This window comes from Mauremys reevesii, linkage group 8 (assembly GCF_016161935.1).
Source record: "Mauremys reevesii isolate NIE-2019 linkage group 8, ASM1616193v1, whole genome shotgun sequence".
Lineage (NCBI taxonomy): Eukaryota > Metazoa > Chordata > Testudines > Geoemydidae > Mauremys > Mauremys reevesii.
Window position 1 is genome coordinate 41086380 of NC_052630.1, and position 13213 is coordinate 41099592.

General features: G+C 48.1%; 1 protein-coding gene across 4 annotated transcripts in view; it reads right to left on the bottom strand.

Annotated features, from left to right (window-relative positions):
- Window positions 1-2274: 2274 nt before the first annotated feature.
- UAP1 (UDP-N-acetylglucosamine pyrophosphorylase 1) overlaps window positions 2275-13213 on the bottom strand; it is a 37906-nt gene continuing 26967 nt past the window's right edge. Inside the window, exons 6-10 of one of the 4 annotated variants that reach the window (XM_039483643.1) lie at window positions 11865-12008; window positions 9721-9909; window positions 8768-8815; window positions 4427-4493; window positions 2275-2650 (exon numbers count right to left, since the gene is read on the bottom strand). In XM_039483643.1, coding sequence (XP_039339577.1) covers window positions 2558-2650; window positions 4427-4493; window positions 8768-8815; window positions 9721-9909; window positions 11865-12008 — 541 coding nt within the window. In that variant the 3' untranslated portion in view covers window positions 2275-2557. Of the gene's footprint in view, window positions 2651-4426; window positions 4494-6519; window positions 6692-7419; window positions 8286-8767; window positions 8816-9720; window positions 9910-11864; window positions 12009-13213 lie in introns of those variants that run through there. The other 3 variants (XR_005583484.1, XM_039483644.1, XM_039483645.1) reach the window with 3 other exon arrangements.

Genomic DNA, 13213 nt, shown 5'->3' on the forward strand with positions numbered 1-13213 from the left:
AGGGGTTTCTGTAATAACTCACTTTTTAAATTGCAGGAAGGGAAGAAGTCACAGAATCAATATAGGAAAGGAAGTAGGCACAAGCCAAGGGAAATTAATTCTGTGAGAAGCGACAAAGAGTCCCGTGGCATCTTATAGACTAACAGACGTATTGGAGCATAAGCTTTCGTGGGTGAATACCCACTTTGTCAGATGCATGTCACATGCTCCAATACGTCTGTTAATCTATAAGGTGCAACAGGACTCTGTCGCTTTTTTACAGATCCAGACTAACACGGCTACCCCTCTGATACTTAATTCTGTGAGGCCATTCCAAAGCACAGACAGCACCAGCAAGTTCAGCAAACTGAGCCAAATGAAGAATATAAAAGAGAAGGGGAGGATTTGACAGAGAAAGGACAAAGAAAAAGCTAGAACTGAAAGTAAAAATATTAGAGAGAGGTGGTTATATCATCGGCTGGGAGAGAAGTGGTTCTGTGCAGGGGGGTGGGGGGAAGGGAGGGAGGAAGGAGGGGCTGGGAGCCAGGACCTCTGGTTTTTATCCTGGCTCTGGGAGGAGTGTGGGGATTGCTACCTGTCCCTGCAAAACCTGTATTTGTTCCCCAAGTGCCTGCTGCTTTTGTCTGCCCTCAAAATTGTTTACAGTAGTGCCCTTCCTTGCTTTGGTTAATAGACCGTGTGTCACTGTATAAACACCCATTTCTTTCTGCTCTTTGTCTTCTCCCTTTTTTGCCTTTTCCCTCCATCTCCAATTTAAACAGATTACATACATGACTCCATGGATCACTTTTTGGATTGCCTTTAATGTGACCAAATCACTGCCATAGTCCGTTGTGTACTGTATGATAACATGCTTTAAAATGTCCTGTTTCTCCCTTTGCTATGGCTTATATTTTTATATTTCTATACGGTGTTTTAGCATAACAGTGTTTTGTTGCAAATAGTGGCCACTTTAGACTTTGCTTTATCTGGGTACTTTGTGCAGAAAACATTTTACTTATAATTAATCTTTAAATATTCTTAAAATATGGCTTTATGCGCAGAAAGCAGTTTTTGCTTTCCATAATCTTTGTTAACCAGTTATTTGCCAAAGTAACACTTATTATAATTTTTCCCCCGACTTGGCAAGGACTCCCAAAGTCCAACCTCTAGGAAACTGATATTCCAAATCCAACTGGCTAGCTCATGACCTCAGGACAAACGGGTTTGACTAATGCTTGGCTAATGTCCCCTGGCCTGGTTTGCCAAATTATTGATTGATTAATGGTATAACCAATTGATTTGACTACACTTATGGTTCATTATTAAGGGCTTGTCTGCACTTAAAATGCTACAGCTGCACCACTGTAATGCTTCAGTCCAGACACTATCTACGCCAATGGGCGGGGTTCACTCATCAGCATAGGTAATCCACCTCCCAGGGAGGCAGTAGCTAAGGCGATGGATCAACTTAGATCAACTTAACAACGCTATACAAGGGAGTGGATTTTCCACCACCCCCGACTGACATAGTTAAACCAACCTAATCCTCCTGAGTAAACCAGGCCTAAGAACGTTCAAGGGACCAACTAAACAAGCCTAGCCAAATTTATTGCCTAAAGACAAAACAGCACAATACGAAGAGGAAACATACATACCCTCCTTCTGGGAAGCAATTCTTATCTCGCAGCGTGTTCACCTTTCACAGGTGTGCTTCAAAGATATGCCCTCAAACCCACTTCTATTTATAGTGTGATTGTTACAAGCTAAATGACCCATGTACGTCCAGTTAAAGTTTAAATTTAACCCACTAGTTTGTGCCAGCTTTGTCCTTGGTTCCTCCCCATACTTTCCCATATCTTGTTCTGAATATTACATTCCAAGTGTTGATGAGCCAGGAAAGTACTCCCTAACTGCACTTGGTACAAGGTATTTATGCAGCTTTGCTTTGATAGGTTTCCTATTTTCTAATGCCAAAGCTTACTTCAACTTTGCAGTGTTATGAGATACTTGACATAGGTGAACAGAACTGTGGGAAGAGCATAATACAATCAATTAACATAACTTCCCAACACCCACATACTTAATGTATGTTATATTAATACCATGCACATAATACCTAGTAATGTGGTGTATGAGAAGCCAAAACAGATGTACTAGCTAACAAAATGATGACTCTAAAAAGGCAGAATGTGGACAGTGACATCGATCCTATTTTTGTTTTTAAAGATAGTCATGTCTATTTGAGGAAAAAATAAAATTTAATATGAACCCCTCCTCGTACCATAAAAGCCCTTCAGCATGTACAATTGTTTATTATTTTATACACATTTAAAATAAATGCCTATGCTCAAAGCGTGGAGAGCAACACCACATCTGTACTTAGCTTCAGGGGATTGACTGAAGTGTTTGGTTTTTAAATTAAAATATAGAGACCATCATGTGCCACGAGCCAGTGAATTCAGAGGGCAAGATCACCCCCTACAATTTACAGGTACAATCTTCATCTGTTTGGATTCACAGTCTGACAGTTAAAGTCACAAGCTATGCTGGGTCTGCTGGCTTCCTGCAAAAGAGTCTATACACTGTTCTTCACCCGCTCATAGATCCCATTTTCATCAATGATCAACGGTGCATGAAATTCTTTGTTTTCCACATACTTTTCCAGACCCTAAAAGGAGAAAAATAGCTGCCGTTAGGAACCAGGCGACAACAGCCCAGTGGATTTAGCAGCATTAAGAATGACTCTACCTGCTAACGGACAAGAGCTAGATACTTAACCAAGTGGGGTGAGCAAATTAAAGTGACGTTCCAGAGCAGAAAGCTTTGGTTAAATAGTTAATGCTCTGGGCCCATCCGCATGACAACCTTTAACTGCAATATTGCAATCATCATCTTAACCAGTTATAAGATACAAGGTTCTGTTTTGTCTGAAGGAGTGGCTCTCAGCCATTCCAGACTACTGTACCCCTTCAGGACTCTGATTTGTCTTGCATACCCCAAGTTTCACCTCACTTAAAAATTACTTGCTTACAAAAATCAGACAAAAACACAGACATGTCACAGCACACTACTACTGACAAATTGCTGACTTTCTCATTTTGACCATATAATTATGAAATAAATCAACTGGAATATAAACATTGTACCTACACTGAAATGTATAGTATACAGAGCAGCAGAAACAAGTCACTGTCTGTATGACATTTTAATTTGTACTGATTTCGCTAGTGCTTTTTCTGTAACCTGTTGTAAAACTAGACAAATATCTTCTAGATGAGCTGATGTACCTTCTGGAAGATTGCTGCATACCTCCACGGGTACATGTACCCCTGGTTGAGAATCACTGGTCTAAACAGCAGGGCTTCCGCCATCACAGCTCTGGGGGCATGTCCCATCTACCATGCTGCCCAAGAGTAGTTTTTCAGTGAGTTCTGGAGGAGTTTGGGCAGCTCTGACAAAACGCTCTGAAGACATGTATGCAGAGCAGCATCTGCAGCAAGGTATTCTGGGATGTCTTCCTGCACAAGGAATGGCCAAGCCAGAACATGGCTGGGGGCAGTCCCCATTTGCTGTTCCCAGTTGACCATATGGTACCAGTTACAGAAAGACAACGTGTCAACCTGGGCCACCTTGCTGCCACGGTTCCTAGCCAAGTTTGGCCAATGCTGCTTAGAGCAAGCCATGGCAGTAACCGGTTACAAGCTTGGTTAAAAGGCAGTGTGGACAGGACATAAGAGTTAAGTTGTACTGAACTGATGAGCATGTAATGCCACCAGTCAAAGGGGCTGCATTGCATCTTGTGGACTGAATTGGTTCTTTCCAATAAATGCCAGCTTCAGATTCACTGAGCTGGTCTTAATGAAACTCAAAGCAAGGGCTTTAAGCTGCACAGAGAATCCAGCAATACTCCCTTCAGCTACTAATGTGCGGCCTACGTAAGAGCCAGCACCATCATGTACTGTAAGGTGTTGCATAATTTTGATGCATCCAGTTGTAGTGGGACACACCAGTGACTGCAAGACTGTTCCGACAGCTGCAAGCTCACTGCCATAGTCACTAAGTAATAGTCACTAAGTAATAGCTGAAGGGGAGATATTTCCAGAAGGCCAAAGCACAGCTGGCCTGCTCAGCAGATACACAATGCAGACTCCACTAGGCATGGGCAAAGTCAGGCCCTGTCTAGACAAACCACCTCCAGAGCATCAAGGATGCACCTTGCCTAACTCAGTAAAGTCTAGGTAACCTCACAACAGGAGAAATTCTGGGCATCTCTAACAAGCCAACTCTACCCCTCCCTTCCTCCCCCTTCAATTACAGAATCTGCTCTAAGACAGATCATAACCTGCACAACCCGCTCAGTCACCCGAAAAACCTCATTAAGCTAGTCTACAAATGCATTTTCAGCTAGAAGGAAGTGGGGGGCGGGGGAGGGAATAAAACTTACTTCTCCACCATAGGAGATGAGAGGAGAAATTTCACACTGAATGGGCAAGTCGTTAGCATCCTTCAAACTAAGGCAGAAAGAGAAAAGTTGTGTTAAGAAACAGATGCTTCTAGTTGTGGTGACTATCAATAAGAGCCCTGGAGAATTCAGCCCTTAAACACCAGCAGCCTTCCAGGTGCAAGCAGCTGCACTTTGTATACGCAGACCGTGTGTGTACACTAGCCCCTGATGCCAATGCAAGGGGCGAGCACAGTATACTAAGGAACGAACATGGCCGGTACTCATGCACTGCCTTCCAATGCCTGGCTCATTCACAGATTCATCAAGCCTCCGCTGTGCATGCAGGATTGATGCTTGCTAAGCCTGAGACAGAGGCAGTGACTGATTGGGGAAGACTCAGTGAAGTGACATAGTGCGACCCTGTTCTCTTGTTCTCCATGATCAGCCCCTCCCCCATGTTATATCAGACTGCTTGTCTGCAAGGACGCATGAGCTGTAGCCATTTCAGGATGCCTCAGACTGTCTCCGGGGCATGCAGGGACTCCAGTCTAACATCAGGGTTTTCCTTAAGTCTTAATTCAGAAGCTGGAAGTGTGTTTTATACTGTAAGTGGTGCATGTGCTGTTTGCTTCTTCTGACTCCAACAATTGTTGGCAAAACTTTTTAGATGCAGCTCACCATTTTTTAAATGAAATTTCTACCAGGAAGCCACACGAGATGGAGAACTTCCTAAGCAGATATTTTGAAAGGCTTTAAAAAGTACTGATCTCCTGTCTACTGCTGTCTCATGTTTAGTCACCCTTGAGTGGCTCTCAGATCCAGTTTGCTCAATTTGTAAGTTTCTATAAGTATCACCCCCTGTACTTGAAGGCCAGATATTACTTAGCATGAGTCAGGTGGTAGAAATGCAGTCCTCAAGCAGGCCCACATAGGGCTTGTCTACAGTTAAAATGCTACAGCGGCACAGCTGCACCACTGTAGTGCTTCTGTGTACACATTACTTACACCAATGGAAGCTGTTCTCCCATTGGCATAGATAATCCACCTCCCTGAGAAGTGGCAGCTAGGTCAACTTCCATCCACCTAGTGCTGTTTACACAGGGACTTCAGTCAGCTTAACACTGCTGCTCAGCCATGTGGATTTTTCACAGCCCTGAGCAATGTAGTTATGCCAACCTAATTTTCTAGCGTAGACAAGACCTAAATCAGTGAGGCTACTTCCAGAGCAAAGAGCTGCTCAACATGAGTTAGATGGCTGTGTTCTTTCTGTTGTGTTGAACAATGCTAATTCTGGAAGGGGCAGTTGTTACCTGATGCAGTGCAAGGGGGACAGAATCCTACTCTCTCTGGGAGGCAGCATGATCTGGGACTCAGGACACCTGGATTCTATCCCAAGCTGTGCCACTGGCCTGGTGGGTGACCTGGGGCAGTCCCATCACATGTCTGTGCCCGTCTCCTGCTCCCCTTTGTTGTCTGGTTAGACTAAGACCTGCAGCAGGGCCTGGGCTGGCTCACTAAGTTTGTACAGCACCTAGCACAACGGGTCCTCGATCTCAGCTGTGGTCTTCCAACTCTTTCTGTAATACAAATACCAACTTGTACTGGTTCTACAGGGTGGACGATATCAAAAAGGGTTTTATATGAGAATTAAGTGCATTCTGGGTGATAGCAGTAGCCAGACTAAGCTCTCTGGGAAGGGACTGATTTTTGGTGTTTGTACAGTACCTAGATCACATGGGTGTACCTTCTGGGTTCTACTACAGTACAAACAGAAACAGACCTCTCTTTAACCATACTCCATTTCAAAGCAAAGCCAAGAGAGTCTCAGGAAATCGGTTTCTGTGACACTAGAACTCACGGCATCTCAGGACAGAAGTAGAGGAGGAAATATGCTGGAGAGGTTGGGAGAAGGGGAAAAAGGATGTGGTCTCTACGTGTGAAGGGCTGGGACATAAGCATGTCGGACTCAGTAAAATTCCACTCTTTATGTGGCTGGGCACGTGTAGGGCTATGCTGATTATTAAATGATACCTCAGGAAGCTCTAGCATATCTAGCAGTGTTCATTGTCGTGGGACCCTCTCCCATGCCTTACCTGATAGGCAGGAATGGAAAAGTTTGAATTCAAGCTGCTGGACAAGTTGACCACAACGTACTAGAGCACTCTGAGTGTGTTGCTCTGATGAAAGGTGAAGGGGTTGGATGTTTTCCCTTCGTTTACTGATTTTTATCTTGCCCAGCTTCACAGTGACTGATGTCCTTATCACCTGACATAGATCAAGCAGTTAAAGGGGGGAGGGGTGTGTCTTTCTCGCTTTCTCTCAGCCCAGCTCTTAGCTCTCAATCAAACACTCCATCTTCACCCCAGGGAATTCTGTGCCAAAAAAATTAAAAATTCTGCACACAGTATTTTAAAATTCTGCATATTTTGTGTCAAAATAACACAATAAAAATCACACCATTTTCAATTATTTGTTGACAAGTATTAAATTACCAAAATAATTGAAATGGTGTGTGTTATTTTGACAAATAAAATATGCAGAATTTAAAAATTTTTAATGTTTTGGCACAGAATTCCCTCAAGAGTACCAGGGTTTTGTGTGGCACCATCTGGACGCACAGGGGCTCGTTGGGGAGTTCTGGGTGCAGGGGGAATGGAACTCTGCAGTGGAGTCCCGGTGAAGGTGGTTATGGCTCGGGGAGGAGTGGGGCTTGGTGGGGTGGGGCTCAGTGCAGTGAGGGTCCAGGTATTCAATTCAGGGGGTGTGAGACTCAGGAGGTGGGGGTTTGGGAGTGGGGGACTTTGGGGGGAGGCTCTGGGTGCAGGGGGGGCTCCCGATGCATGGGGGTTGGGCGGACAGGGGGAGCAGCTCCCCGTACAGTGACCCCTCCCCCAGTGGCCATGAAAGTGGGGGAGGGGTCACTATACAGGGAGCTGCTCCCCCTGTCCACCCATTCCCTATGCAGCTGGAGACCCCCCCCAACCAAACCTTGCCCTGCCCAGACCCGGAACCCCCACCCTACCAAGACTCACTCCCTGAACCCAGATTCCTCTGCCAAGCCCCACCCCCAGCAGTGCAGAGCTTCCTGCAGCCGGGGGAGGTTTCTGGGGATTGCTCCATGCAGGGGAGGGAGAGGAGGAGGAACTCTGTCTCTATTGTCCTCCTCCTCCCCCTCCGCCTAACTGGTACTAATGTCCCTGGGCAGCCGGGGCATCCCCAGTCCCCTTCCTTCCCTTGGGCCAAGACTTACCTCTCCCCTGGCTGCCAGGGAGCAGTGAGTGAGCACTGGTGCAGCTTCTCTTTGCTTCCTCACAGAAACCATTTTTCTGTGGAAAAGCAAAGAGAATCTGTGTGTGTGTGTAGGGGGAACATGTTTCTGCAGGTGTGCAGTGGCACAGAATTCCCCCAGGAATAGCATTTAAATGAATAACAGAAACAAGCAGCAAGTCTGAATGACCACTGTCTCCCAAAGAGTCCAAGGCAGACCTTCTCCCAAACACGTACAGTACAAGGCTCACGTAGCAAATAGCCCCAATTCCTAATTTTCTAAGGAAATTGTTTCCCAGTTAGTTTCCCTAGTGTGAGGCCTGAGATGATGAACGCTGAAGATGATGGTCTCCATTTATGGCTTGAAATACGCAGACTCTCTGGAAGCACAGGTTCAAATGCCAGCAAGCTCAGCTGGGCCCGCAGATGGTAGCTAGAGTTCCAGCCAGTCTCTGGCGCAGGAAGAACAGTTTGACAGAAGGCCACAACCAACCCCTGCCTACGTTGCAAGGACCTGAAGAGCACCCATGCCATTTTTACATGGTTCGCTCTCTTGCCTTTTCCCAGTGTGTATCGGATTCAGATCCACATACTAGAGAGAAAGAAAGCACAACCACAGAAGGGAGCTGAAGTCTTTCCTGGCTCCTGCATCAGCAAAACTGTAAACCCAAATTCCAACTGCCAGGCTAAGTTGTGCCTCAAGTTACACCACTCCGTCCCACTGCTGAGAGGAGCACTAGGAATTAACACACAGAGGCCTGGACATGAGACAGGTCCCAGCAAGAACACATGGAATATTATAAATAATTGATTTTGGATCTAGCTACCATGAGAAGCAACAGATACAGGATTCTTTAGCAGGCCATGCTCTCCATTTCCCAGCATGCACCCTCGCTACCTTTCTGTTAGTAGTTCCCAATCAGAAGCCAGTCACCATGAAAGCGGTGCACACCAACCAGGGCGAACTGCCTCTCACCAGGCACCTGGCCTTACAGTGAAATGCAGAGCCAGTTAGTACCTAAGCAGAGCCCCATCACCATGCATGATGTACACAGCCTGGCACTGGATATTTACTTGCAATTGACATCAGCTGTGATGGCATCTGGCTTTCCACTTGTGAAGCTGTTATGTGGGAATAAATAAGAGTTAAAGAAAACAGAAACAAACTGAAATGGAACTAAACCAAGTTAGGAGGTAAAGCTGTTTGTCAGCCCCTTCCTGGAACCCCCTAGTAGTGGTGGCTGCGGTGAAGAGCTGGTGAGAGGGACAGCCAGCAGCAGAGAGCACAATTGCCGGCGAGGATACATTATAACTCTAGCTGCTCCTTAGGATGGGCTGTGTAGTGGTGAACTGTAGTAACCTCTTCACTGTATTGAACAAACTCAACCCAACTGCCTGAGCTGGTCAGGAGCTGGGGAAGGCAGCTATCCTTAATGCAGAGGTCGGCCTACAGGAGACTAGCAATACACCACTGAGCTCTGCAGGATGCACTTCCGCCAGTAGCAGTGGCCATGGACCACATGGCAGAGCTCCACAAGCCATATTTCACTTGTGGGTGGCACTTGGACCACCACAGAGTAGTGACCAACTAGCCATCAGCTCCAGGTAATGACTCTGCACAGGCCCTCAGAGGATCTGTTTGCTGCTTACTGAATGGTTGCACAGCGGCTGGGAACTATTTGCTAATATTTTCTCTGCTCTGAATCCATGGGATGAAAAGAATTCTCTTCAGTGTACAGACAAACCAGTTGCTGCCCCCTACTCAAGACAGGTGCTCAGCTGAGTAACAGAACAGTACATCAACTGGATGACACGAGTCACAAGTGGCCAAGACTCTCCAGAAGAAACCCTGAGGGCAGGAAGAGTGCTCCCCAGTAGGACAGCCAATGGGGCTCCCTTGTGTTCCCAAGGCTAGATAACAAACTGGGAATGAAATGTCTCTGTTCTTCTCCCACCAGCCACTGAGACGGTAAAGGAGCCTGCTCTGTGGGGATGAAGCAGGGGTAGGGCAGGTAACAACAACTTACCGGGGAATCGCAGGGATGCGGGTGCCATTTTCATCCACAAAGTGGCCTCCAGCATTGAGGACCCAGCAATGGTGCAGCGACATGAGGGCATGTCGGGCAGTGGTGGGGTTGTCTTTCCCATTCTGACTGTCTGCATTCTTCAGAGGAGAGAACTCGTCTTCACGCAGCACTTCGTATACCACAAACTGTCTGGAGCGGGGATAAGGCAGGGAACAGCTTGGTGTCAAAGAGAAGGGCTTTGCTACAGATTCCCTTTATTCTCACTTCTCTGGAGCTGAAAGGAAGCCTCCCCTCTTCTCTCCATCCCAGAGACTTGTCAGCAACCGGCAGCACAGATAATGCCAGTGGCGTCACAATTAGCTCCTCTGGGCCGAGATACTGCACCCACTCAGTCTGTAAAGTCTGTAGCCACCTAGGCCTTACAGCCCTGAGCCTGTGTCCCCTGCTCTGAGTGTGGGGAGTACAGTAACTCCTCACTTAATGTTGTAGTTATATTCCTGAAAAATGCGACTTTAAGTGAAACAATGTTAAGCGAATCCAATTTCCCCATAAGAATTAATCTAAATGGGAGGGGCGGGGGGTAGGTTCCAGGGCAGCTTCCCCTACTCTGCAAGCACCAGGGGTGGGGGGCTCAACCCTCAGCCTGTCCACTCCACCCCTTCCCCCAAACCGCCACCCTTGACCTGCCTCTTCTCCTTTACTTTGCACGCTGTGTCCTGGCTCGTCCTCCCTCCCTCCCTCCCCTCCCTTCTAAACACCGCAAGCCAGCTGACTGCTGGTGTTTGGGAGACAGGGGAAGGAGCGGGGAGGCACACCGAGTCCTCGCTCCTTCCCCCTCCCTCCGGCCAGAGGCAGTCAGCTGGCTTGCCGCATTGGAGGGAGGGGGAGCATGTGCACTGAGTCCTCGCTCCTCCCTCCTTCCCGAGGTAATCAGCTGGCTTGCCACAGAGAGGCAGGGGGAGCCTGCACGCTGAGTCCTCCCCCCTGCCTCCAAGACGCTGCAAGCCAGCTGATTGCCACCAGCAGGAAGCGGGGGGAAGAGGCTGATCCGTGGGGTCTGCCGGCAGGCGGGGGGTGCTGTGGGGAGGAGAGGGAATAGGGAGACTACCAGCTGTGGAGATAGCAGGCAGGCAAACAACGTAAGAGTGGAGCATTGCACAACTTTAACTGGGTATGTTCCCTAATTGATCAGCAACATAACGAAACGTTAAGCAGGATGACTTTAAGTGAGGAGTTACTGTACAACACATTTTCCTTGTTGCTGGAGGTGGCTTTTGTCAGTCCAAAGACCACTCTGCTCTGACAAGAGCTCCATGATTCAGGCTGTTCCCAGTCCAGGCCAGGCTGTTCCCAGCAGAGGATGTGACCAAGATGGCTGGCAATGCACCAGAGGGAGTTCGAGAAGCTTCTCATCCCAATTCCAGGAGACTGGCCTACCTCAGAAGGTTTCTGGTCCCACTCCCCAACCTAAGGCAGGAAGTGACAGCAGCCCACAATGTGAGACCATGTGAGGGCCGGAGCGGGAAGCACAGAACTTTCCAACCCTGCCCTGCTGCTTCCTCTCTTGGCTAAAGGGCAGTGCAAAGTGCACCAGACAAAGGAAACAGGGCAGCTGCCAGCCTGCAAGGAGGCAAACGAACAAACCAGGGAACAAAGCCTGGGCAGAACTCAGAGCAGGACTGGGCACCAAAACTGGCTCTTGCAGCTGGACCCCGAGTCTTTATCTGTACCAGCCAGAGCCACCACAGTCAGCCCTCCTCAAAACTGTGCTGAGAGCCACGTCATCTGCACGTGACAGCACAGCTTCCTACACAGTTTGTAACAGAATCCAGAGTGTAACTACACTGGGGGAGGAGCCCTGTGACCAAGCCATGTTGTCCTTGTTGGGAGACCACTGCCACTGAGCGGCCAAGTCCAGGCTGGGTTATAGCATACCAACACCGATACAGTAATTGCCAGTAACACCTGGCATGCCCAGCTCCTCCTTGGAGCAGCTCCCGGAAGAGGGTACAGCAATATGGCTGGTCCGAAGGTAGTGGGTTATCTCAATTGATTGTTCACAGTCAGTTACAGATTGATCTCTCGGAAGAGGGTACAGCAATATTCTACCATCTGAGTAACAAGCAGCAGAGCCCAGGGCATACTTGGCAAACTGGAAGATGTCAAAGACAAACTTCTCCATCTTGATGCCATTCGGTTTGTCTGGCTTGACCAACTGCCCACTGGTGATGTCCACGTACGGAATCTTCTTCTGAGCCACGTGGTGCTTCAGCTGAGGTTCGTGAATGCTGGCAGGGCAAGAAAGAGAAGTCAGAACCTCCTAGTTAGAAGGCATGTTCTAGCTGTCACTGTCCTCCAGTCGTTCTGGCCCAGGAGCATCTGGGAATGATGAGGGTGTATTGTCCTCCCAGCTCTTTTGGTCCCCCAGCCGCCTGCACTTTGCTTGCCCTATGGCCAGAATACAAAAAAATCAAACTCCCTACAACCTGCCCTCCTCCTGCTGTTGGTCCCCATTTAATGCCCCCTGGATCAAACAATTCTGTCCCCCTCTTCCCTAGCTTCTGGGAGTGTTGGCAGGCTCACAACCTCCTCTGCAGGTTGTGCAACTGGAGTGGAGGAAGCCCAGGTACTCCAGTGCTTCTGCCTCCTGCTGAAAGGCAGGAGAGCAGAGCAGAGCAAACTGGTGGACAGAGCATGAGAGGGTGACAAAGCACGATGCTGATACTCCAGGCCCGCTGCTGTGCACACGATGCTCCTGAGGGATTCGTGGAGGGGAAGAAGCTCATGTACAGGGCCAGATCTTGGCCCTTGCCTCAATGCTTTGTTGGCTGCACATATGCATCCTAGTGCCTGTTAACCTTGCTAGACAGTCCAGTTGGGTTTCAACCCTTGCTAATTGTGCTTTAGTTTCTAGAAGCAGTTTTTGTTTTGTTTCCTTATTTACCTGTCAGTGACTGTCCCAGTCCACATATTCCCAGCCCCAGCAGTCACCTCCCAGCTGCCTCACACCCACAAAACAATGTGCTCCATTTACATTAAGGAATGAAGCATTATTAACCAGTCCCAGTCTTGCCAGGGACAGAGAATGTATACGGGTGATGGAAAAGAGGATTTAGGGGGTTGAGAGCAAGAGGAACTATTCTAAAGTGGTGAGACATCTGGAGACGTGTGACGTCCGCTCCCAGGAGCGCTAGCTTTCGCTATGATGACCATGTGAACAGACATGCCAGAAGGCCATCTGAGGCTACAATAATGGCAACAATACATACTGCAGCTGATCCCTGCTCAGTCATGACAGCTAGGGCTTCTGCCAGTAGTGCAGTATAGTCAGGGCAGTGAGGGACTGTGGGCCTGGGGACAGGTGTTACAATTCATTCCAGACATAATGGGAGAGCGTTCATCATGCCCGGACTCTCAGCTGTCCTGTCTGCAAGGCTGTAAATGGCTTTTGTTTCCAGGTGGCAGGGGGTCCCAACGTAAGCGAAGCAGGAAC